Here is a 27,433-nt window from a genome sequence, read left to right as displayed (position 1 = left end):
GTTGCAGTAATTCAGCTTCAGCTGTTGCTAGCCCACAGGAACTCAAGAAGCAACCTCATGGTATTTGGGTTAGTTTGGCCTATAGGGCAATCAGGTTGTGTCTGATGGGCTGGTCTGACTGGTCAGTGTGTGGGAATTTTTATGGGGTATTTGGGTGCTGGTTTTATGGTCTGCTGGGCCAGTATTTCCTTTTGATTTGCTGGATATTGAAACAAATGCCTGCAGAAACTCATATCCATGTAGTGTTCCATCCCTTGCAAAACACTTATAAGGGCATGTGTTTACAAGATCAAAACTGCCCCAATTTGCAAACATGAGCCACTTCTTTCAGCTTTCTATTTCACTAATGTGGCTACTTTAATTTTGGTGCCCGGGTCTATTTTCAGTCCCAGTCCGACATGTGGTCTAAAAGTACTTTAATGTAACTTTACCAAGAAAATCACTTTGGTGTAGGACCTTTTGAGCACATTTTACTGCCCAAATTTCCAAACCAACACTTTTTGCCTGAATGCTCCAGAATACGTTACCATATTCCTCCACTTGGAAACGATGCGTAGCCGCATCTCCCACACTAATAACGTAGGTCCCCTGAGGAGGCTCGCTTGACAGCGGGATGGACAGATCAACGATGCCATGCTTCGGAACCACTTCCAGCCACTGACTAATGCGGTTACTGTTCGGGTCCTGAAAAAACATGCACATGAGGAGTTTAGGATGGGAGAAATCTAATGCAACATGTGATGCTCACAGACTTGTCCACAGGAAAAGGTGTTTAACATGCACACCATTTCTAATCCAAAAACTGCACACTCATATGTATAAACAAAATATGAAATGCTTAAGTATGTAATGAACTGCTCAAAAAAGAAAGAACTCCAGGATAATCAAAAAGTAAACAGCTGCCTATTTGAAGAATGCCAGGAGGTCAGGAAAATGATAACTGAAAAAGAAATATTGTTATTTAGCATGCGGAATGGAAGAAAAGTTCGGTCAACATTTGAAATGAAATGTGAAGGAAATAAAACAGCAAAGGGGTATGCAATGAGGACAAGAGGAACCACACAAAGAACGCGGACAAAAAACGACTATTTGTAAATGTAATATTGAAAGAAGGAAACAGCAAAGGAGCTAGCAGGATAGTTAGGAAGCTGCATAAAAGTTATAGCAGACAACCAAAAAAAGAGGCGCAAAATCAAAGATTAGGAAAGACAATACTGAACCAAAAACAGGTGCTGGAACTAAATTAAAAAATGTTTAATAGATCAAAACTGAAAACAATGTGGATAAATCACACTTTAAAAAGAGGAAATACAAATACATGGCTGCTAAAGAGGAGTGCAAAAGCGGATTACAAACATTCATAGGAGATACATATTAGTATAGAATGTCAAGAACAATATAGACCAGGCCAAACAAGAAAAGGTTATGAAGAATGCAATCAAGTGTATAGAAGAGAAGGCCATCGGCGAGGAACAATACAGCAAGAAGAAAAGGAGACCTTGAGTGAACCGAATAGAACAATGCTGGGGATGTACAGCAATAAAGAACATTGCAAGAAATACAGAGAATATTTAGACGGGAGTGCCATGAGTAGTAGAGGCCCAAATAATAACGAAAATAAAACCATGAAACAAGAAACAACACTTGTCTTGCCCGAGAATTTAATTGTATCCCAATTTAAGAACACTATAAAATGTTTGATACTTGAAGAGAGTACCTTCATTGACATGTACATGTTTTGAAATAGTATAATAAATGGTAACTTCTAAAGAGCTGATATTCTGAAGTTAGTCTTAAAAATATGCCTGGCAAAAATAAAGTCTTATTTCTAGTTCTATAGCATAAGTCACAGCAGTTCCTTCAGAATTTAATAAGTAATACTTCAAATACTTTTATGTTTCAAGAAATGCATACACATGCGAAAGGTGTCTATTGCCACAAGAAAATAATTTCTTTTTAAAGGGGCAATAACAAATTTGTGTAATTCATTTTATGGAAGTAAAATAATGATATTTTGAATGCGGATACAATGTCAGTTGCACCCAACAATCGTGCTTTGGGTAACATACGAAAGTGATAGCACAGTGCTTGTGAACAGTGAAAGTAAGAAAACAGAGGATTGCAAAAACTCTGGGTACATGGTGTTTGCTACTGGACTTTCAGTTATCAAATACACTGGTTTGGACTTCAGTGGGATTGAAGCAGCTCGGAGAGACCAATGCATCACTCGACTCTGCGGAGAAACCCAGTGCATCACTCTACTGCACGGGTACTCCTAGTACGGCCCGGCAAGCTTTCTGTGGCGGCCCGTGGACCATGAGACATCGTACCCGTGTTAAAAAAAAAAATCCAAGAGTGTCTGCAAACACGGTTGCAGAGACACTCTGAAAGACTCTGCTGCTCTGTGGTGCTGGGCGATTCATTCCAGGAGGCCAGAGTGGGGCTGCAGGGGCGCTAAGAGGTGAACAAAGCCCCATTCACATGCAAATGGTCTTTTTAAAGACCTGTGAAGTGCTCCGGTGGGGCTGTGTGTCTGTGTGCGCGCTGGGGAAGCGGTCTCAGCCCGGTGACGCACAGGCAGGGTGAGATGACAGAGGGAGGTAGAGGGACAGGGACAGAAGGAGAGGGAGGGAAAAGGAGACCGAGACATGGAGACAGAGAAAGGAAGACAGACAGAGGGAGGAGGGCGACAGAGGGAGAGAGACAGAGTGAGGGAAACGGAGTGAGGGAAGGAGAGGGGGAAGGGGAGTGAGGAAGAGGGAAGGAGAAGGAAGGAGAGGGAGGGAGAAGGAGACAGAGGGAGAAGGGCGACAGAGGGAGAGAGACGGAGAGGAAGGAGATAGTCAGAGTGAGTGAGACAGTCCGAGTGAGAGAGGGAGATAGATATATTACACATATATCTATACTACTATAATAAAGGAGAAACTTGCAGGCTTTGAGGCAAGTAAACGTGGGAACCACTGCGCCAATCTACACACCCGATACACTGTAGAAATCGGCAGGGTGTGTAGATGGTTATAGGCTATATAAACTTAAAAAAAAAACCTTATTAAAAAAAAAAATAGTCCCCCCAAAGTAGCGCCGGCCGCGACATGCGTGCTCACGTCGAGGAGGGGAGTCAGACCGGCGTCAGAGGACCGGCGGACATGGCGCCGGGAGGGGCTGTCACATGAGCAGCAGCGGACAGGCCAGCGTCGGTGAGAGACCAGCATCCACAAGGTTACAGAGGCGGTGCTTTCATCATGCCTCCTTTCGCTCTATCCTTTTTCTCCTTTTCTGTATCTACCTCTCCTCGGCTCTTCTCTCCCCCCTCCCTCTTTGCCTCCCCATATCCCTCTTTCCTCGCCATGTCTATTTCCCCCATCTCCTCTCACTACCCCCAGCCTGCTAACAGCACTTTATAGCTGTCATCAATTAGTGCTGCAAGTGCTGAATTATATAAACCGCCTGTTGCCGCGCTCAGCGGCTGCAATTGCACCCGAGGAAATAAGCCCGTGCAGAGAACATCAGTCTCTCCTTCCTAGTCTTAGCAACACAGCTGCTCGTGGAGGGGGCTTCGGGGGGGACTGCACAGCGCTTAGAAGCAACAGGAGGACTGTGCGCAGCCACAGCTACCAGAAGACTCTGTGTCAGAACAGTGTCCGTCCTGTTCTGTCCCTGAACAAAAGAAGTCATTCTGGGAATTGTAGTTTTGTGTAATGTCATCTGCACACTGTGGGCTTAAGTTTGAAACTACAATATGTTGTTAAAGGAACGTCCGGGAGTGGAAATGTAGGGTCTTAGAGAAATTTTACAAAACTATGCGAGGCCTCTACAGGACAGAGGCAAGTTGGGGAAGAGGAACACAGAGGCAGTGTATGATGCGAAGGGTTAATAAGGCAGAGTGCTAAACATGTAGGGGTAAAAAACATAGGACAGCTAGCTGTACGTGGAGTGCATAACACCCAGATGCCCGAGGTGTAATTGTAATTGCATTTATAAAGTGCTTGCTACCCCAGACGAGGCGTTGAGGTTAGTGGTGGCTGATACGGGCGTTGGTGGTATTTGTGTGTGGCAGGGAAGTGTTAGAAACAAGCATTTGCAATGCAATAGGTCTCGCATTAGGAAAGTTTGGGCTATTGGTATTGTAAATTACAAATTTTGTATTTATGTTTTGTATTTGAAAATAGCTAAATTAATAGCTTTGTCATTTACAATGGCAATAGTTATACCTTTCGCAAATGTGACTCCTATAGCATTTGTAATGCAATATGTGTTGTATTTACGTGACTTACATGTATTGCTATTACAAATAACAATGGCTTTTAATTTCTTTTCAATAATTAATACTTAAATAAAAGTTATTGTAATTTATAATGACAATAGCTTAAAGTTTTGTAAATAACGTTTGTGAAAATTATGTTCAGTGTATTTTATTGTGACGAAAATCCAAGAACAGAAGTGACATATTAACATCTTTTTGTTACATCTATACTATTATAATAAAGGAGAAACTTGCAGGCTTTGAGGCAAGTAAACGTGGGAACCACTGCGCCAATCTACACACCAGATACACTGTAGAAATCGGCAGGGTGTGTAGATGGTTATAGGCTATATAAACTTTAAAAAAAACTTATTAAAAAAAATTAATTAAAAAATAAAATAGTCCCCCAAAGTAGCGCCGGCCCAAACGTGCGTGCTCACGTCGAGGAGCGGCGGCAGAGGCTCGGCGGACATGGCGCGGGGGAGGAGTGGTCACGTGAGCAGCAGTGGACAGGCCAGCGGCGGTGAGAGACCAGCGGAGAGGCGGACAAGGCGCGGGGGAGGAGCGGCGGCGGACAGGCAGTGAGGAGCAGTGCGGCGAGGACCTGTCAACTCAGGAGCGGAGAATGAGGTAAGCAGGCGGGTGTCGGGCCAGGCGGGGGACGGGGAGTTACTAAAGGCAATGTCGGGGCAGGAGGGGGACGAGGACTAACACCTCCAGGCGAGGGTCGGGCCAGGCGGCAGGCGGGGGACGGGGCGGGCGGGGGCACGGGCTGCTGGGCAATGTCGGGGCAGGCGGGGGTAGGGGGAAGCCTGAAAGCACCCGGACAAGGTCGGGACGGGCTGCTAGTATATATATATGGTTTGTTAGCTCAGTGGACGAAGGCGTCCGCTGCAGGGACCTGTGTTCAACCTCATTGTCAGTTTTTTTCTTGTTGCTCTAGCCCCGCACCCTCCCCCACTGACCCCGCCCCCACCGGTGCGGCCCTCGGACACAAACCACACTGTAAATTTGGCCCCTGAGAGAAAGTTTGCGAGTATCCATGCTCTCCTGCATCGCAGCTTAGCACCTCGTCTATGGAACCGGCACTTCCCCGCCAATGCCTGGAATAGATTGATGCATCTCTCGACTTGCGAGATCAGCATCGACACGTCTCACAATACATCTTGTGTTGCAATCAGGAAAGGTACTCTGTTCACCGGGGCCAGCGTGGGTCCTGTAGTTGGCCTACTCTCCATCTAAGTTAGCCTGAACTTTGACTTTGCCCAGGTCCAGCACGACCAGATAACCCATTTTTGTGTTATTTGTTTTTAAGTGCTATACTGCTTTCATTCTTCTGATATTCAATAACTCCACTTCTACACTTTGGATTTTTGTTATTTTCATCGTAAATTGTGATCTATTTTTCTAAATCTGTGTGGAGTTTTTTTAGTGGTAATTTCATTGTGTTACTGTTTGCAAGTTGCACAACTACTTTACACATTGCCTCTTTATAAGACTGACTGCTCTGTGCCAAGCTCTGAGGGTGAGCACAGGCTTTCTTTCAGTATGTCTCTAGCTTACCCTGACTGGGATCGTGGTTCTTGCTTAGACTGGGTGCATACCTCTACCAACGACAAACACATTTAATAACAATAGTAGCTTAATTTCCATCAACATATCCCATGGCAAAATTCCAGAAGCTACATTGAACTTGGAACAGTAGTGGTATGGGTCATAAAAGTTTTTGAATTGGCCGTCTGAACATACTTTACCAGTTTGGTGAGCATGGGTAAGTTAGTATTAGACTGGTAATCACTTAGGGTGTGAACGTCCTGATTCGGTTTCTTAAATAAGTTGAATATTAAGCCTCCCTTCAAAGATGAAGGAACAGAGCATAGGGTGATGGAGTACAAACTTTTGTTCAACCCACATTGATTTGGGAAGAGACATACTAGTGGTCTCCAACCACTATTTATTCCCTTTCAATGTAATTCTACCCTCAGCAGATTATCACATCGAGATGAACAAAGTCTGATGATATAACCCCTTTAATAAAACATAACTATCTCCTACTTAATGTACAGATCACTGGAATAAATGTCTTGAGTAATACCTACGTACCTCAAAGAGAAAATGTCACTGCGTGGAGGCTCAAAGTTCACAAGAAGTAAACCACAACACCTTCTCACCATTCCTCAACTAAACATTTCTATTTCTGAAACACTGATTCCATGATATGCACTCATACCTTGGAACCGTTTTACAGAAAAGAAAATAATCTGTTTACCACTGACTGGTGGCCATTAAAAAAGCCCTGTTCAAAACCTACATTTTGAACAAACTATCCCTCTGGAATTGAAGTCTAGTAGATTCTCATGCTTTTCGCTGTCTTTGTGGATTCCCTCTTGTACAACTCCACTACCATTCAGATCTCTATGTATGCGGTGAAGCCCACGCTATCCTATTACTACATACAGATACACGAATACAGGGCTTCTGTGGAAACTTTCATTGTATGTAATAAAAAGTGGGTTTAGAGTCTCCAACCTTTTCTGCAGTGAGAGCCACTTCTGATCTGAGAAAATCATTGTGAGCTACTGAATACAAAACAACTTGTGCAGCGTTACCAGGCACCCCCATTCCCAGCTTTATTTATTTTAAGCCTCGTGTCCGTAGAGCCAGATACTATGGTTTGAGCAAAATACATTGATTATGGGCACTATGAAAGGGCTGGCATGTGTGTCAGGGAGAGTGTGGCCTTTGGGGATGTATGAGCATGTGTGTTCATGAATGGGATATATTTGGATTGGGTGACTGAGAGTCTGTGTCATATGTACTTGTGGCACAGGACATACCTTTCACCATATGCAGCCCAGTTACATGTGTGACACAAACTTACAATCATTTTTTTTATGGGAGAAATTTAAAGTGCAGAAAAAATTTCTGCAAAAATGTTCATATTATGGAACATTTTTCTGCACTTTAAATTTCACTCATTTAAAAAACATTGCTGTATTTTTTAGTTATACTTCTGGCACAGTGTCTACTGGGAGTAAGGGGATTGCGGTTTGTAAATGCACTTTGAAATGAGAGAAAATTAAAATGAAGAGTTTATTTAATCATTAAGGTAACCTTCCATTTTCATTTTCTCCCATTAAAAAGCATTCAGAAACATACTTTTGTTCACAGCTCCAATAATGAGTTGACAAGGACTTTTAATCAAGAGTTAAATACCTCAGTGCTTGAGTTGTTCACCTCTGTGCCCCAGTCTGGGTCATACATCTGACTGAGCACTGCTTATTACCAGACCCTGCTATCTGCATCCTGATGATAATAATGTAAAATAAACATAGTCTTCCTCCAACTTTAAAAGGGAAAATATGACCCTGTGCTTATTTAAAAATGAACTCAAGGCTGTGAGCTAATCTGAAGGTGACTGGGATCTACTGATAGCCCACGATCCACTGGTTGGAGACACCTGTCCCGTCCTTGAATTGCTCCGGCATTGATGCTTTTTTTAAATGCGTGGATGATAAAGTGAGTCCACAAAGGGGCCTGCTACTCTGAAAGAACATGAATTAAGACAAAAGGACACTTTTCCGTAGCTGGATGAATCCATAGGACCAGATTCACAAAGATTTTATCAAAAAACACGTACTCCTTACAAATAGTCAGAAGATAAGTAAATTGGCAAGAATGCATATTGTGTATGAATATCTCCTACCAACATAGGTAAATGTGCAGGCACAAATTACACATTGTATACCTTTGTGAATCAGACCCATGTTATTCAACGACCTAAGTCTTTCTTGTACCAATGTATTGTTTATTGTACTAACATCAAACCCACAAATAACACATTCATTTTGTGAAATAGGCATAGGGATTGAAGATATGTTCTTTTTTAGGTCTTGCTACAGACAAATTTAGCTTAGCATCACCGACCTATTGTTTCCAATACATTGCATATACTTAGAATAGAATTTGGGACAGACCCTTGCTCATGATTGAGTGGCTTTGTTGTTTTTTTTAGGTCTCTGATCTTGATTTGATAGCTTTCTTCCCTAGTCATGGATTTGTCTCATGCAGGAGCATATCAGACTCGTAGTATTCTCGTTGAATGAGTTTTTCCTTTTCGACTCGAGGGGGTATTTGTTTCTTTCCCTTTCAGCACTCCATGAGAGTGCATGATTTTCCATGGTCTCCCTCTTCGGTTTGTCCTGCCTGACAACCTTGACTCTCGCCTTTCATCTTTTGCTCTCCTTCCCCCTCAAGCCATATTACTTCCAATTTCAGCTTTTGTTTATCTAGCACCTAAGTCACCATGCTCTGTTAACTATCCGTCTCCTGCACCCCCAATCATCTGTTCCTCACTGACGCCCCCATTCTCGCTCCATGCACAGATGCTCCACCAGCAAGTAAACAAGTGAGGTGTCTCTGGGAATGGAAATATCAGTTCTGCAGTTTGCGGACCTGGTGATTCTGTGCCCACAGACCGCCGGAATTGGGTGTGGGGAATTCCATTCGCGTGAACTTCCACAGCTCAGAATAAGGGGATTACTGTAACGATGGAGAGAGATGCACGATATTATGAATTCCACCAAAAGAGTAGCGCCTGGATACCCTTTAGATGAACTAGCTGCGCTTCATAAATCCTGATTGATTGAAATCTAGGTTATACAACCGTAGCTTTTATCCATCTCCAACCTCTAACACCCCTGAAACCCAATTCCTAATCAAAGAAGAGAGCAACATCATGGTATAAGACCCACAATCCAGTTCTCCATCCACTGGCCATTCCTTGTGTCTACCTGCCAGAAAGTCACCGGACTCATTAATTCAACTAACCATCACAACGGAATCCCTTTGTCCTCAATAGTGCTTTACGGCAAATCAGCTGCCAAACTCCACAAATGCGGCAGAAAAAAAAATACAAATTCTGTAAAAAAGCAACCAAGACATACCAAACATAATAAATTTAACAGGAGGTGAACAACTAAAAAGGCATGATAGACAAAGCAGACATCTTAAAAGTGCTTACCTGGATTTGCACGAGTGAGTACTGAAAGAGAACAGAGGAGATGGTTAGAAAGAAGACAGTTAAATCCATGTTAGAGGTGTCCTTGTATGAAGTAAAATTGGTGCACAAACTACTGAGCCCTCAACATGGCGCTTATCTCACTTACAAGCTATAATAGATTTGAAGCCTGACAAATTATCAGAGTGAACTATATCCTTCCTAAACCACCATACTAAGGAAATTTGCTAACCATAAAAATATTAACAAATAATGCCAGTAAGCCAATTATATCTAAGAAAACTTAAATGTAGCCATGTGGAAAATGCCATTTAAAAACACGGTCCTTTTCTGTATTTGTTGTGTTTTAGAGGTAGATCGAGAGAGAGTTGTACAAAAAGAATAGAGAAATGGACTGTCCTTTGAGGATCAGAGAGTCGTAGGCTTTATGTCTGCTTTAAGTATGCACTAGACATTACCAGCGGGCTTCGTACAGTGGTTTTCAGTTTGTTCACACTCCATAGAAGTATGAACCAAGGTAATACGATTAGGTGCACTGATCTCTTGAGTTTTTCTAATCATTCAGAAGTTCTCAGTGGCTACTGGAAAGGTGTTTCTAGGCAGACACCCATCTGACACATTTAATTGTCTCTTCTTTGCCCATGAAGAGCATCGCATTGCTCAGCTCAGCATTACTTACCGGCTTGTTCTCTGCAATAAAGTCCTCATTCAGAGTCACAATGCGAAACTTCACTGTAAAGGCAAGAAGTGAGCGTTAGTGGGCGGCTTTTGGGTAAGAGAACCCCCATACCTTGAGATCAGTTCAAGTGCACCTTCTTCCAGAGTATAGGAGTGTGCCTCACCGCACTTCTCTCAAAGTGGTTGAGGAACATGACTTATTAGTTTAGCTGGAGGTTGGAGCAGCCACACAATACTGTACTCAATTCAATTCACTGAGCTTTTGCCCATTAGTTAATTTGACTTAATTACTGAAAAAACATTGTGAATTGGACCCCAAGTAACGCATCCACTTTCTCTTTTTCACTGCCACACCATGTTAAGTGTCATTGATTGTCCATAATCATACAAGTGTATTAACCTCAACTTTCCACTTCTTTCATCAGGGTTTCAAGCACATTTTTCTTTACTATTTACCTCCCATCCTCCTCATCTTGTCTCTCATTTTCCCTCCAATGATTCCTTCAATCATTGCCTGGCCCTTTATTTCCTCTCTGAACATCATGATCCCTTCAATGTCCGTTTTTTCTGATTGTTTTTTCCTTCACTGTTGGTATCACTTGTTTTTTCCTTCACGTTGGTATCACTTGTTTTTTCCTTCACTGTTGGTATCACTTGTTTTTTCCTTCACTGTTGGTATCACTTGTTTTTTTACTCATGTTTCAGTACTACTTTTTAGTCATCCTTCATCTTTCAAAAGTTCTGAGTTTGCAATTTTCCTCACAATCGCTCCACTCCATTCTCCTTCCTTCGCTTATATTGCTACACTATGTGCGCTTCGAATGGGTGGAGAGATTGAACTCCTCAAAACTCCTAACCAAGATCTGTCTGGAAGTCAGAAGGGAGAATATATCTGAGGGGTACCTGTCTGTCCCGGCTTGTACACGGCCTTGTCGGTCTGCACAAATGTCCCACTTTTGACAGTCCTCAAAAGCACCTTCTTCTTGTTTTCCAGTGTGTGGCCCTCAGACTCAACAGAAATGCCCACTTGCCCAACCTCCTCGGAGCCACCAGCGGGGAGCGGCACCTGTAAGGGAACAGAACCATATCACACATGAAAGGTTTCACTGCACATTCTATCAGGGTATCATTGACAGGGGCTACAAAAGAGTAAACTTACTCAAAAGTGCAGTTTGTGAATTAGACCCAATGTGAATTCTACATGCAGAAAGTTATTTGCGGAAAACCCTGAAGGCGTGGTAACTACAGCAAAGCCTAGAATCCTGAATTGGAAACAAACCGATGTCACATGGTATCACAAGAGACAATACCACATCAGGTACAAACTCATACCATCGAGTGCAGTTTTTATTGTGAGCTGTGTTTACCATCACCAAAATAAGGATTTGCGCAGAACTCAAAACTGCTGCACTCTGTATAAACACACAATCTTGCTTCTTCAGTAAATCTAGTTGCGGTACTAAAGCAACAGGACACCATATGAGGCGAAATGTGAACCCTTAAAAGTTGTTTTAATATAATAATAATTAAAATGATGATAGATTCTGGATTTGTTTTTATGTAGTGCTTCAAACTGCACTTTTTACCCTTTGAAGCACTTTGAATAATAATTGCCACAATGTAATTTTTTCTCAATTTTTAAACCTCTGAAGGATGAAATGCTGAGCTGGCTCTATCAAGATAAAACTGCACAGCCTACAGATCAGGCCATATGTCAACGGCAAGCACTTTGACATGTTTGGCTATCTTGCGAACTATAACATGTATGAATTCTCATCGTGGAACAAAACTAATTCCATACAGATTGTAAAACCTTTTTGTAGTTTTATAGAGAGCTATTTTTGCGCAAGGACATTTAAACACTTTACAACAGAACTAGAAAACGTCACGCCTTTGTTGGTTGAGGCTGTTAGATGAGGTGATTTTCCCCAAATCACTGGATGTTGAGCAGAGGGCTATCGATCTGGGTGCCCAGTTCCAAAGCCGGCGGCTGCACTCACTAGGCCGCCACCCTTCCTCAACTTAACTAAAGATGTAAAATATGACAATTAGATAGTTGTAATAAAAAAAAACAAGAATGCATTGGAAAATGCTTTCTTGGTTTTTTTAATACAACTATCTAATTGCCATATGTTACTGGTTTTCATTTCACCATCATTCCTTTTTTTGCTCGAATCATTATTTGTTGAAGAGTTGGTACTCGAGGGGAAAAGTTCCAGACTGAGTCGACTTGAGTTTTTAAATCAGCGAGTGGTGAGCCTATGGAGTGACATGGCATAGTTAAACACTATTTAGTCACAAAAATGCCTGAAGGTTTCTTTTCATAATTTGGACCAGTTTTTGTCAAAAGCGGATGAGACAGAACATGAAGGAGGTTAGAGAGACCCCTTTACCTAGACATTTAGAGAGAGAAGAAAAAGTGGAGATCTGTGACCTCTGCAGACAGTGTGTGAGTGACACCAGCTCATGACCGAAGAAAATGGTCAATTCAGTGCTTGATTTTTAAAAGAATAAGTGCCAGGGCACTCCTTACTGCCATTGCCTCTTGGACCATCCATTGCCCCGGACAGTACTGCCAACGACAGTACAGAGACACCTATTAACCATCACACTTATACAAGTATGACACTTCAGACTATTCCAGGCCCCCAAAGCTATACGAATGGATTGAGTGGCAGGTATTAGTTATTTGTAATTAAGATACAATTGTTGTTATGCTCAACTCTAAATAAACAAACAGTGCCACCATGTGGCAGACTGTCATAAGTGCCGGTGTTAGCAATTAACTGCAGGTGCTGAGCTCAGGAAACCACTGGCTCAAATTAAGCACTGGGTCAGTTCCTCATGCGCCTGTGCATAATCACAATATTGCATAAAAAATACTGTGCTACAGTAATATCACTGTAATTGCATCACAATGGCATGGGGAATCATAATACCTTCTACCTTTAAATTACCTGTACCCCATATAGTTAGGTAATTTGTGATGTAACTATTAGGGCAACGGTCAGGGCTAGATGTGCAATTAGACTGAACGTATATACTAACGAAATCATATAGTATATTAGAACATTGGAATGTTGGGATCTCCACTGAAAACAATGGAGGATCTCCGGGCTTATAATGACTGGTATAAACCCGGAGCTCCAACATTCCAAAGCTTCTTTGTTCGCAGCTGTGGCTGTGAACAAAGGCTTCAGGGAGCCTGAGGGAATTTCAATCCCCTCGCGCTCACTAAAGCCTTTGTTTAATGTGTTAGAGCATTCTGCCCTCTAGTAGCAGAATGTTCTAATAGCCTTATAGCCCTTCGTAGCTGGGCTATACCGGCTATTAAAGTCCCGCTGCCTTGTTGAAGTCCCTCGCCTTCAGCTTGGGCCTTTTACGCTGCAGTGGGCTTTTAATAGCTGGTATAGCCCGCTACGGCAGGCTATAGTATAATGGAAGATTACATAACTGTAGACAATAGAGTGGTAAAGTGAGTAGCTCCTACTAAAAATTATTTAATTATGTGTGATGTATTGATGAAAGGTAAATGCTAAATAATTCTGTTGTATCTGATATGCTGTCATACAACCAGGATTATGAAAATCGAGTCAGGAGGACGAGCCCCGGAAACGAACGAGGAGTGAAGCTGGCACATGATGGATGCAACCACAGAGTGAATCTGGGTGGCTGAGGGCCCCGATTCACAAAGGGACTTACGCGTAGGAAAGTTACGAGTGCGTAGTCTCCACACTCGTGGTGGAATTTCCGCACTGTTATGTTGTGTGGATTTCTAAAGCACGGCTAATTATCTGTGAGGATATCCAGGTGCTGACTAGGGCAAGGACACGAGAAAGGTGGATGAATTGAATTATGAGTGTTTTTTCTTGAAGAGACAGGTCGTGAGCTTCTTTTGAAAGTCCACGAGGAAGGGGGCGGTTCTGAGGTGTAGCAGGAGATCGTTCCAGGATTTCACAGCGCGGTAGAAGAATCGTCCCCATAGGGGTGCATGTGGTAACCCGGAGGCTGACCAGATGTGTCTGGTCGGTTGGTAGAAGTTGAGGCGTTGGTTGAGGTATGCTGGTCTGATTTTGTTGAGGGCTTTGTAGGCGTACATGAGCAGCTTCAATCTGCATCTTTGCTGGACGGGGAGCCAGCGGAGTGCGTTGAGGTACAGTGAGATGTGGGCGTTGTGGAATGTCCAAGATGAGCACTGGGGATGGAATCTCCGCATAGTGCGCTGCATAGAGTGCGCCGTGAGGAGATTCTGCACGAATGCGATGATTCCATCCTGAGGGCAGAGGCTCCACCACGAACGTGGAGACTCTATTCTCATAACTTTACTACAAGTAAGTAAATGTTGTGAATCGGGCCCAAGAAGTGTGATGCTGCTCATGAACTGTGAAGCCCTCGTGGGTTAGGCCCACATGCAGATTCAGAGAGAAGATGCTACTGATTTTTGCTGGAATGAGTGAGTGTGAGTAAAGGAGTATATACTGCTCAGTGCATACTTTAACCCCTTAAGTGCTGCGCACGTTCGGCGGCCGACGGCACCACTACCTCCGTAGTGCTGCCGTCGGCCGTTGAACGTTCGAACTGCACCTGCGCAATGGAACGTCCAGCACTGGAGCTGGACGTTCCATAGCCGTTAAGGTGTTAAGAACCTTAGAAAACGTACAATTTATGGGTAAACAGAAGGAAAAGATTCTGTGGAAGTCCCTCCTCTGTAGGGCCTAGAAAAAGGAAAGGATGACAGGATCAGAATCCTTGAAACATGGAAAACTAATTCTGCTGAGAATATCTTGGGGTTGGCAACTTTTTGTACTGTTTTGCTGCAATTTGCCAATGGTGAGCTTTTTTGAAGACTACTGGACTCATGCTAAAGAATAAAAGCACATTTATTTATATAAACCCAGCTAAGGTGTATAAGTAACTTGTGGATAACAGTGATACAGCAGTTCTCTTTCATAGTCTTGGTCATTGTGTATGTAATAGTGTGAGGCAAGTTTGTACATATTTAGTTTAACATATAATTGCACGAATACACAAACTTCTAAGAGATTTTGGAACCCGCGGCATAGTGTGGGTGCCTCTTGGATACAGTTGGTGCGTCTGCGGCATCTGCAAAGTCTGTGACCACAGATAGATGTAAAGGCCCCTAAACAGCACACACCCAGGCTCATGGGGATCAGGATCATTCTGGAGCTAAGTTTAGTCTTAAATCAGAGCAGCTAATGTTTACATTCACCCAGAGCTGAAGTAGATAAGAAGATTAGCAAAATCAAAAAAGTAGTTTGAAGACGATAAAGAGATGTAAGAGGTTTATCATGGACATAAAGATCGAAAGGTACCTAGATGACCGGAACATTCTATGAGGATGGCTTACTTTGTAGAAATGTAAGTGCCAGGGCCACATCAGGAGGCTAAAGTGTCATGCTCCACACATTGCTCCTGCTAGTACAGTCAATGCCAGTGCCAACACAACTGCAAGCCATCACACTCCTGTAGGTGTGACAATTCAGAATATTCCAATGTCTCAAAAGCTATAAGAAAGTCTTGGGTACAGGCATTAGTCTTTTTAATGCATGTTGAATTAATAAACAACTGTTGTTGTGCTAATAACTAAATTAGACAAACAGCTCCACCATGTGGCAGACTGTCATAAGGGCATACGTGTTGACAAATAAGTGCTGGTGTTGAGCACCGGACACCACCGGATCAAATTAAGTACTGTCTTTAGGTATGTACTATGAAGTATCTACCACTTGTGGGTAAGGTGGTGGTTCACCTACATGTACGTTCAGACGTTAACCTTTACCTTGGACCTTGCAATTCTAGGCAACTAGCGGGGATTCAGTACTATAGCTGTGTCAGCTTTTAACCTCTAGGACCTGGACACTGCCGACCATACACTCACAGTGCCTCCAGCCCCCTCCCACCCACAAAGCCTGGATACTGTACCTGGAAAGAGACACATTTGAAGTATGTGGAGGGTTCAACTTTTTCGTCAAGGAGGGTTAGGTTGACCTCCTGCAGGTGAAGTTTGACTGTCACATGTGCAGTCCCATTGAGGCCGTTGAGATGGACGCAGGCCCGTTCTGTGTGCGGAAAGCGGATCTGTGCCGGGATCAGTACTGCATAGTGCCTGGAAGGGAAGAATTCAGAGGTCAAGGGTACTGTTCTCGCTAGTACCATAACACTCCCCATTGCTGTTTTAGGGCCCTCCCTCACACTCACATCTGTTCCATTAGGGCCCTTCCTCAGTCTCCCTTTCTCGGTCCTTCATCCTCACCCACTCACTCACTCATAAACATGGTATTGATTTAGTTCTTCAAAGGTTGGATCTGAGATGCACAGACAAGGGAGCCATGGGTAGCCTTTAAAGTGGGTGCTGGAATCAACCACCCTATGTCCACATATTGTGGTGATTCTGCGATTGCAGTATTCTGATATCTTTCCCTGCAGGCTAGAAAACAAATAGCTGTTGCACTCATTGGTTCTCGTTTGGACTACTGTAATGCGCTGTATGCTGGGCTTAATAGGAGCCACCTACAGCGCTTACAGGTAGTCCAAAACGCCATAGCCAGATTTGTTCTGGATATTCCCAGACGTTCCTCAGCCACTGCGGCCAGGAAAACGCTGCACTGGCTACCGGTAGAACATCGAATCAGGTTCAAAGTCCTATGCTTGACCTACAGAGCCATCGTCAAAAACAGCGACTCTGGAATCGGGTCCATCATTTCCCACTACATTCCTGGGAGGGACTTGCGTTCCTCCGGGAAATTGCTTCTGACAGCCCCCCGCGTACGAAGAGCTAGATGGGGTGGCAGGGCCTTTTCCACTCTAGCCCCCAAATGGTGAAATGACCTTCCCCTGGACCTGAGATCCCTTCCGTCTTTACAGAATTTCCGGACTGCCCTAAAAACTCTCCTCTTTCGGCAAGCCTATATGTAAGGTCTTCTATCTCTATTACCGATCATTTTGTTAGGCGCCTTGATACCTGCGGGTTATTGTTCTGCGCATTACAAATCTCCTTCATATCATATCATTCTAGGACAATGCTCATTACAATATTGGATGTAGGGGGTTGTGTGTGTGTGTATCAAAGAATTACGCTCTCACTTTATTGCTCCCTATCAAATATTGACTCTCTTTCACTTGTCTGTCTTCTTTGCATCACACATATATCATGAGCAATAATAACGAAGGTGTTTCACCAGCGCATGTAGGAAAGTGTGCCACCAGCACATCTAGGAAGGTGTGCCACCACCGCGTGTAGGAAGGTGTGCCACCAGCGCCTGTAGGAAGGTGTGCCACCACCGCGTGTAGGAAGGTGTGCCACCAGCGCCTGTAGGAAGGTGTGCCACCAGCGCCTGTAGGAAGGTGTGCCACCAGCGCCTGTAGGAAGGTGTGCCACCAGTGCGTGTAGGAAGGTGTGCCACCACCGCGTGTAGGAAGGTGTGCCACCAGTGCGTGTAGGAAGGTGTGCAATCAGCACATCTAGGATGGTGTGCCACCAGGGTTTGTAGGTTGGTGTGCTACCAGCGCATGTAGGTAGGGGTGCCACCAGCATTTGTAGGAAGGTCTGCCAACAGCACGTGTAGGAAGGTGTGTCACCAGTGCATGTAGGGAGGTGTGCCACCAGTGTGTGTAGGAAGGTTTGCCACCAGTGCGTGTAGGAAGGTGTGTCACCAGTGCATGTAGGAAGGTTTGCCACCAGTGCATGTAGGAAGGTGTGCCACCAGTGCATGTAGGATGTTGTGCCACTAGCACGAGTAGGAAGGTGCGTTACCAGTGCTGTAGGATGGTGTGCCATCAGCACGAGTAGGAAGGTGCGTTACCAGTGCATGTAGGATGGTGTGCCAACAGCGCAAGTAGGAAGGTGTGCCACCAGTGCATGTAGGATGTTGTGCCACTAGCACGAGTAGGAAGGTGCGTTACCAGTGCATGTAGGATGGTGTGCCACCAGCACGAGTAGGAAGGGGAGTTACCAGTGCATGTAGGATGGTGTGCCAACAGCGCAAGTAGGAAGGTGTGCCACCAGTGAGTGTAGGAGTGTCTGCCACCAGCGCATGTTGGAAGGTGTGTCACCAGCATGTGTGCCACCAGCGCATGTAGGATGGTGTGCCACCAGCGCATGTAGGATGGTGTGCCACCAGCGCATGTAGGATGGTGTGCCACCAGCGCATGTTGGAAGGTGTGTCACTAGCACGTGCAGGAAGGTGTGCCACCAGTGCACGTAGGATGGTGTGCCACCAGCACGTGTAGGAAGGTGTGCCACCAGCACGTCTAGGAAGGTGTGCCACCAGCAATTGCAGGAAGGTGTGCCACCAACGCATGTAGGATGGTGTGCCACCAGCACGTGTAGGAAGGGTGCCACCAGCACGTGTAGGAAGGTGTGCCACAAGTGCATGTTGGATGGTGTGCCACCAGCACGTGTAGGATGGTGTGCCACAAGTGCATGTTGGATGGTGTGCCACCAGCACGTGTAGGAAGGTGCGCCACCAATGCGTGTAGGATGGTGTGCCAGCAGCATGTCTAGGATGGTGTGCCACCAGCGTATGTAGGTTGCTGTGCTACCAGCACATGTAGGAAGGTCTTCCACAAGCGAATGTAGGAAGGGGTGCCACCAGCATTTGTAGGAAGGTGTGCCACCAGTGCATGTAGGGAGGTGCACAATAATGTCTGGCTTTCTTCCTTGGCAATTTGCCTTCCCTCATCTCCCTCTTGTGCTCTGTTGATGGCGTCTCACCCCACCTCCAGGGACTGCACATTTCTCCATTCATGGTCACTCATGGTTCAACAGACGTTTTCCTGTTTTATTATGGATTCTATTTTTTCGGACAACCTATCATGCTCCCCTTCTATCAAATATGTTGTAGAAGCATGACACGCCAGAGAGGCTGGAGCAGATTTGGAGACTTGGAACTCTCCTTTAGGGTACATAGACCTAGCACAGGCTTGAGAAACCAGAGCTATCCCTTAGGTTGAGAGCACCTACACGTTCTGGTTTTAGAAAGATCTGTCCCTCAGGTTAACACATATACAGGAACTGGCTTTAGAATGAAGGTCTGTCCCTTAGGTTGAAACACTTACAAACTCTGGCTTTGGAAAGTAGTTCTATCCCTCAGGTTAACACAAGAACAGTCTCTTGAAACAGGTTTATCCCTTAGATTATCAGCACGTAGAGGTACTGGCTTTGGAAACAGGTTTATCCCCTAGGGCCTAGGTTAACACATTCACAGGCTCTGGCTTTAAGGACAGTTCTATCCATTAGTTTAACAGCATGTACCAGCTCTGGGATTAGAAACAAGATCTATCCCTTAGGTTAACACATATACAGGCTCTGCCTTTAGAAACAGGTTTATAACTTCAACAAATAGAGGCTCTGGCGTTAGAAACTAGTTTATCCCCCTAGGTTAACATATCACCGGACGTTGGCTTTAGAAACGGGTTTATCCCTTAGACATATACAGGCTCTGGCATTAGAAACAGGTTTATCCCCCTAGATTAACATATGCACAAGCTCTGGCTTTAAGGACAGTTATATCCCTTAGGTTACTGGCATGTACAAGTTCTGGGATTTGAAATAAGATCTATCCCTTTAGTTTAACACATATACAGACTCTGTCTGGAAACAGGTTTATCCCTTAGATTATCAGCACGTACAGGCTCTGGCTCTAGAAACAGGTTTATCTCTTAGGTTAACACATGCACAGGCTCTGGCTTTAAGGACAGTTATATCCCTTAGGTTACTGGCATGTACAAGTTCTGGGATTTGAAATAAGATCTATCCTTTAGTTTAACACATATACAGACTCTGTCTGGAAACAGGTTTATCCCTTAGATTATCAGCACGTACAGGCTCTGGCTCTAGAAACAGGTTTATCCCTTAGGTTAACACGTGCAGAGGCTCTGGCTTTAGAAACAGGTTTATCCCTTAGGTTAACACATGCACAGGCACTGGCTTTAGAAACAGGTTCATCCCTTAGGTTAACACATGCACGGGCACTGGCTTTAGAAACAGGTGTATTCCTTAGGTTAACACATGCAGTGGCTCTGGCTTTAGAAACAGGTTTATCCCATAGGTGAACACATGCACAGGCTCTGGCTTTAGAAACAAGTGCATTCCTTAGGTTAACACATGCACTGGCTTTAGAAACAGGTGTATCCCTTAGGTCAGAGGTCTTCAAACTTTTGTAGGTTGAGCCCCCCCAGCCGAATTGTTTTAGATGTCGGCCCCCACCCACCACTTGACAGAAATTTCTGAACTCTGGTACACTAAATTTTCGACTGCCACCCGCATATCCCGGGCCATATCCGGCAAATAATGTTCAACACAATAAGAGTTTTTAGTAAACTGCAGGATTGTGAGTGGGTGTGGTTAAATGACAGGCTTTTTACACAGCTCAAAAACAATTTTCCAAGATAAAATGTGTGCAAATTGTTTACTGGGATGCTTTATTTTACACAAGACAGATTGATAATAACACCCCTAACATTAATGTGAAAGGTGTGCCTATTTTTCACCACAGAGACCGTCAATCTGTGGATGGATTTTTGCTACTGCCATCCTCAGGCTTTTCTTCACATCCACTAAATTTATAGCAAATAATATCTGTGAAATCCTCCAATTTCTCACTTGTGACGCCAGTTTTGGTCTAAAAAAACTTTATGGTTGTTGCATGAAACAAACACATTTCTCTGCAAATAGTAATACTCTCCCACATCAATCACATTCAAAATAAATCATAAAAACTGGTATTCTCAAGAATCTGTTTGGGAATTATTCCAGGCCATCAGGGCAAAAACAACAGAGCTGTCTCTATCAAGGAGTCACCTGAAAGGCTGGATTGCAGTGCATGTAAATGTGTACTTTTGGACGAAAACTTGATGGGGCACGACATGCCCATATTGTGTACAGGGGGCAACTAGACCCAAACTTCGGGGGGGCTAACACTCTCAGCCAGGGATGGCCGTAGCACTGGTCGCTTACAGTGCAATAGTATTTTTGGTATCCCCTCCCCATTTCCTCCTGCTCCATGATTTCCCTCACTACCACTCACCAACAGTGCACCTCATCTCTCTATAGCACCTTTCTGACAAACATTTCAATTTTTTATAGTACTACTCATAGTTTACTCAGACTTTGTAGCAGGCACATTATCCCTCTGCGCTGTGTGGGTGGCAGGAGTGCCCATGTGAGTGCACAGTGAGTGTTGCATCAATGTGAGAGTGAGGTGAGGGGAGTGACTGCAGGGTGAGTGAGGTGACCATATGAGTTTGGGTGCAGATATAAGTGCAGAGTGGAATGAATGAATGTATGTTTAGTGATGGGCTTGCTTGAGTGACATTGCAGATTGAGCAGTGTGAGGGACAGGTGAATGAAGTGTCACATGAGTGCAGGGCGAGTAGTGTGCTAGTGTGACTGCAGGGTGAGGTACAGGGCGAACAGCGCAAGTGCTTTGTTAGTGCAGAGTGATCACTGTGAGTGCAGGTTGAGCTGGTGAATGCTGTCAGTGCATGGGGATCAATGTGAGGGCATTGTGATCGCTGTGAGTGCAGGGTTAGCGTGAAAGTGAAGGGCAAGAATGAGGAGAGAGTTGTCTTAATGCAGGGTGCATTCCCAGACACTTGAGATAACTCAGCATGTTATTGATAGCTGTGAAGGGTTTCAGATACAAGTTAAACTATTACTATTGTAGCATTAACCAGGGATTGAGGTTGGAGGAAATAAACAATGTGCTGACCTTGCAACAAACTTTCAGTTTTACGATTAGGGTTGTCAGCTCATTATTTGGATGTCCCAGGTGGTACACAAATAAGCAGTCACCTAAAGCTGTATTTTCAGTACTTACCTGTGCGTACTTTGAACAGCAAATATAAATAGAAATCACTTTTAATTTTCTTCTAGGGTTGCCTGAATGATCCTTGACTGATAATTAAATGGAACAAAGACAGAAAAGTCACATTACAAATGAATACAAACTTCTTTATAACCTGTAGTTAGTATCAAGACAAGCAATTTGCAGGCTCTTTAAACCACACATGGCATTTTCTATTGGCAACTTGAAGCCATTTGAGCCCTGTGGAAGTTGTGCTCCTGCCTGTGTAATTTTAAAAGAAATGTGGTCTCATTTCTGGGGAAAGGAGGGGGTTAAATTCCTAGGGCTGAAATGATTCAGCTGTAGTGAGGCAAGGAGTCTCTGCTATGAAACCAAACCGGAAGGAACAGAGTCCACAGTGGACTGTGTTCATTCACTTTCGGTTTTAGCTAAGGAGACACCTTGCCTCCCACTGCAGCTTAAGCATTTAGAAATTAACCAGCTCATTGGAAAAGATTGTTCGGGCAGTTTGAGCAAGGGCTCCGTTCTGGAAGGTTATTTCTCCTTCTGTGACTTTGGTAGTTTTATTGGAATCAAGGTTTGCTGTGCTTGGTGAACGACTGCGGCACCTCCTGAAATTGTCTTTTATTATGAATTTGTAAAATTCTTCCTGCATGCTGTTGTCAAATTGTTCTGCTGTGCTCAGCCAGTGCTAAGTTGTTGCTATTTTTATAAGTTCTCTGGAATAAAAGATCTCTAAAGTTCGTGTCTCATTGCAGGTTACTATGCAAAGGCAATATACCGGAATGTATATCAGTTACACATATCTGGTATTTGAAATTACTTATGGGTGTACATTCAGTTCCGGGATTGCGTTGGTTGTGCCCCCATGTGCTGAAGTTTTACTATGTTACTTTGCTAGTCTAAGTAAGGAGATCTGGAAGATGCTGAGCCTTCTTTAGGACGGTTAGCTGGTGGAATTAAACAAAGAATGAGCATGTCATGCCCCATTGATTTCCCCTCCCCCCTCCCTCCAACCCTCCGTTACTGTTGAACCCCCGGCCAATTCCTCCCCAACCCGCCCCCCACCCCCCTTCCAAAAAGCCCTCTTATCTGATATTGATTTTATTTCAGCAGAGTCTTTCAAAGCCAGGCGACGGATAAACTCAGGAAACAAAAATGAAAAGGCAGCAAGCAGTAGAATGCAGGAACTTTAAGCACTCGTAGCACAGTACAGGATAAACAAAGGTAGGATTTTACAGTGGAGTGCGCCCCCTAAGGGATGGTGTGGCGTGCCCCACAGATTGAAGAACTCTGCCTTAGTTTAACACATGCACAGGCTTTAGAAACAGGTGTATCCCTTAGGTTAACACATGCACAGGCTCTGGCTTTAGAAACAGGTTTATCCCTTAGGTTAGCACATGCACAGGCTCTGGCTTTAGAAACAGGTGTATCCCTTAGGTTAACACATGCACAGGCTCTGGCTTTAGAAATAGGTTTATCCCTTAGGTTAACACATGCACAGGCACTGGCTTTAGAAACAGGTTTATCCCTTAGGTTAACACATGCACATGCACTGGCTTTAGAAACATGTTTATCCCTTAGGTTAACACATGCACAGGCACTGGCTTTAGAAACATGTTTATCCCTTAGGTTAGCACATGCTCAGGCTCTGGAAACAGGTTTTATCCCTTAGGTTAACACATGCACATGCACTGGCTTTATAAACAGGTTTATCCCTTAGGTTAACACATGCACAGGCTCTGGCTTTAGAAACATGTTTATCCCTTAGGTTAACACATGCACAGGCACTGGCTTTAGAAACATGTTTATCCCTTAGGTTAGCACATGCTCAGGCTCTGGAAACAGGTTTTATCCCTTAGGTTAACACATGCTCAGGCTCTGGAAACAGGTTTTATCCCTTAGGTTAGCACATGCACAGGCTCTGGAAACAGGGGTATCCCTTAGGTTAACACATGCACAAGCACTGGCTTTAGAAACATGTTTATCCCTTAGGTTAACACATGCACGGGCACTGGAAACAGGTTTTATCCCGTAGGTTAGCACATGCACAGGCTCTGGAAACAGGTTTTATCCCTTAGGTTAACACATGCACAGGCTCTGGAAACAGGGTTATCCCTTAGATTATCAGCACGTAGAGGCACTGGCTTTAGAAACAGGTTTATCCCTTAGGTTAACACATGCACAGGCTCTGGCTTTAGAAACAGGTTTATCCCTTAGGTTAACACATGCACAGGCACTGGCTTTAGAAATAGGTTTATCCCTTAGGTTAACACATGCACGGGCTCTGGCTTTAGAAAGACGTTTATCCTTTAGGTTAACACATGCACAGGCACTGGCTTTAGAAACAGGTTTATCCCTTAGGTTAACACATGCACAGGCTCTGGCTTTAGAAACAGGTTTATCCCTTAGGTTAACACAGCACAGGCACTGGCTTTAGAAACCGGTGTATCCCTTAGGTTAACACATGCACATGCACTGGCTTTAGAAACAGGTGTATCCCTTAGGTTAACACATGCACAGGCTCTGGCTTTAGAAACAGGTTTATCCCTTAGGTTAACACATGCACAGGCTCTGGCTTTAGAAACAGGTTTATCCCTTAGGTTAACACAGGCAAGGGCTCTTGAAACAGGTTTATCCCTTAGGTTAACACATGCACAGGCACTGGCTTTAGAAACAGGTTTATCCCTTAGGGTAACACATGCACAGGCTCAGGCTTTATAAACAGGTTTATCCCTTAGGTTAACACATGCACAGGCTCTGGTTTTATAAACAGGTTTATCCCTTAGGTTAACACACGCACAGGCTCTGGCTTTATAAACAGGTGTATCCCTCAGGTTAACACATGCACAGGCTCTGGCTTTATAAACAGGTTTAACCCTTAGGTTAACACATGCACATGCACTGGCTTTATAAACAGGTTTATCCCTTAGGTTAACACATGCACAGGCTCTGGCTTCAGAAACAGGTTTATCCCTTAGGTTAACACATGCACAGGCTCTGGCTTTAGAAACAGGTGTATCCCTTAGGTTAACACATGCACATGCACTGGCTTTAGAAACAGGTTTATCCCTGCTTCAACACATGTACAGGCTCTGGCTTTAGAAACAGGTTTTATCCCTTAGGTTAACACAGGCAAGGGCTCTTGAAACAGGGTTATCCCTTATATTATCAGCACGTAGTGGCACTGGCTTTAGAAACAGGTTTATCCCTGCTTCAACACGTGTACAGGCTCTGGGATTAGAAGTAAAATATGTTCCTTAAGTCAACTTCACTTACCCGTTGAGGCTTTTTAAAGAATATCTATTCCCTAGGTTAACATAGGCTTTAGAAATTGCGGCAACCCCTTAGTTTACTCAGATCTTGGGGACTCAGGTTTTAGAAAGCAGAGTAATCTGAAAGGGTTACACAGGCCTACAGGCTCGGGCTTTGGGAAGAGGAGGAACCCCATAGGTAACACAGGTTATACAGTCTGATCAAAGTTGAAACACCATTTCTGTCTCTTGCTTTCAACCTTACAGGCTCGCGCACAGCAGCTGTCCATCACATCACATGCGCTTCTCGAGTTCTTGCTCTAGCCCCGAGTTATACGAATCACACAGGATCCGGGCCCTCCCGCAGGCTCGAGCCTCTGACGTCAAAGCAAAGGTCTCCCCCATATTACTCCCCGTCCCAGTACCTTACAGGCCGGTTCACTTACGGTTCGGGCGGTACTGCCGAAGCTGCTTGGAGCAGGGCGCAGGCGAGCAGACACAGGCCCCACATCCTGGTGCAGACGCGACGTTGAGGGGGTGACAGGGAGGGTGACAGGGTCAGGGTCAGCAGAGGGGGGCTGGCGGACAGCTGAAGCCCCAGAGGAACGGTCTGGACGGCGAGCTCCACCAGCCGAACTCGTCACTTCCAGAGAGAGGATGAGCCCAGGGATGCCTCTGCCCCCGGCCTTTAAAAGGTCTGCAACTGAGGGGGCGGGGCAGGGGGGCTGGAGAGAGAGGAGGGGTGAAACACTAACGGGAAATGGGCAAGGGCGGTGCAGGGGAAAGTGTTTGTTGTTGTTTTACAATTTCCCTCATCCAACGATCGTGTGATTAGAAGCCGAGACGCAGTCCCACCCAACAAGCTGAGGATCAACAGGCGCGAAACAGCGTGGCAGGCGCGCACGAGACGCAGCGTGGGCGTGCACATCAGCTGAAGATCCCCGGAGAAGACACCCAGTCTGCCTGCTGCCATGACTGACCCGCTGCGAGGGAAAGAGCCCGGTGAGTGGGGGTCGAGGGGGGGCGGCAGAGAGGGAGTGGGCAGAGAGGGAGGGTGTGTGTGTGTGTGTGTGTGTGTGTGTGTGTGTGTGTGTGCGTGAGTGTGTGCGTCCGTGAGTGTGAATGTGGAGCAAGAGATGTGCACGGCTCCAGGAGGCTCGGCGTGCGCGTCCACGAGATGCAATCGGCGCTCGTTCACTGCTCTGGCTCCGTTGAGAGTGAACTCCGTGACAATAGGTCTCGAAGCCGAGACCTAAAAAGATGTGCGCACTATTTACAGGGCGTTGTGTTTGTGACACAAGACAGGAAAGCTCTGATTAGGGTGGCCACCTTTTCTTGCAAAAAAATACAGCCCATTTGTATATGTTTTGCTTTCCTGGAACATCCAAGAGATGCCAGGTGAAAAAAAGATTCAAGTAAAGTTAATTGTGAGGATGCAGTTGGCGCACGGTAATTAGTCCTTTATTTGCATTATAATCATTCTGAAACGATTTAGAGGGCAACAGCATATTTTTTAATGTTTTATATCATTGCTGTGTTAAGTTTACGTTTCAAAACGGAAAAACTATCAGATTTCACTGCTTTTCCAATCACTTTAATCAGCCTGTACTTTTTTTATTTCACATATTTTATTAAATAAATATCCCCTTTCTCACGCTTTCTCTTTCGCTTCTTTCTCTTTTTCTACAACTACAATCAGCCTGTACTTTACAATAAAAGGCCAGGCCGATAAAAAACTGTCCAGGTGGAAACTTTGATTTTATATCTGTAATACTCCAAATGACCGCTTGGAGGCAGTGATGCATTATTGTTCTGACTACTCCTTCCTGACCTTCGGAGTGGGTCTGGTAAAAGTAGCGCTGCCAAGAAGTTGGCACATTTTGGGGCGTCAGTGGGGACCGTGTTTCCGGAAACTATAGTCCCGCCCACCTCAGTGCAGCCGAGAGTATTTGTTCACAATAAGAGGACAAAGTTCCTATACCAGGGTACAAAAGTTACCCACGTATCTGAGTGCAAATAGTCACCCATGCATTAAAAACAGGGAAGAATGGGGGAAAGTAATCCTAGGTAAAAAGTACCCTAATGGGAGAGGGAAAGGCATTATACATCCTCTGCTGCCCTCACACACCCCGGAGGATGTCATGCTTCATCATCGGGCAATTTTGCTCCTCGTAGGGCCGGCGCTGCAATTCCCTACGGGTCCCCGAAGGGTCACTTTGTCGGAGATCTTTTAGAGGATTAGCCAGATGTTGCATGCGGGTGTGTGGGGAAGGGTAAGGGAGGGTAAATCAATTACGTGCGAACATGATAGTGTAATAAAATCAAGGGTATGGAAGCAGCGACAAGATTGTCTAGGTAACCCTTGGCAGTTAAAAGTACTGCTTAAAAATGACTGACCCCACAAGGCCCA

At 44.6% G+C, this 27,433-nt stretch overlaps 1 protein-coding gene across 1 annotated transcript in view; it reads right to left on the bottom strand.

Annotated features, from left to right (window-relative positions):
* Window positions 1–27,433, bottom strand: part of LOC147706528 (alpha-2-macroglobulin-like protein 1) — a 268,374-nt gene that overhangs the window by 218,047 nt on the left and 22,894 nt on the right. The window contains exons 2-6 of the mRNA XM_086932997.1: window positions 15,885–16,068; window positions 10,845–11,007; window positions 9,943–9,995; window positions 9,267–9,287; window positions 528–684 (exon numbers count right to left, since the gene is read on the bottom strand). Coding sequence (XP_086789123.1) covers window positions 528–684; window positions 9,267–9,287; window positions 9,943–9,995; window positions 10,845–11,007; window positions 15,885–16,068 — 578 coding nt within the window. The remainder of the gene's footprint in view (window positions 1–527; window positions 685–9,266; window positions 9,288–9,942; window positions 9,996–10,844; window positions 11,008–15,884; window positions 16,069–27,433) is intronic.

Source organism: Lissotriton vulgaris, chromosome 7 (genome assembly GCF_964263255.1).
Source record: "Lissotriton vulgaris chromosome 7, aLisVul1.2, whole genome shotgun sequence".
In the NCBI taxonomy this organism is placed as follows: Eukaryota; Metazoa; Chordata; class Amphibia; order Caudata; family Salamandridae; genus Lissotriton; species Lissotriton vulgaris.
This window is presented reverse-complemented; position numbering and strand designations above follow the sequence as displayed.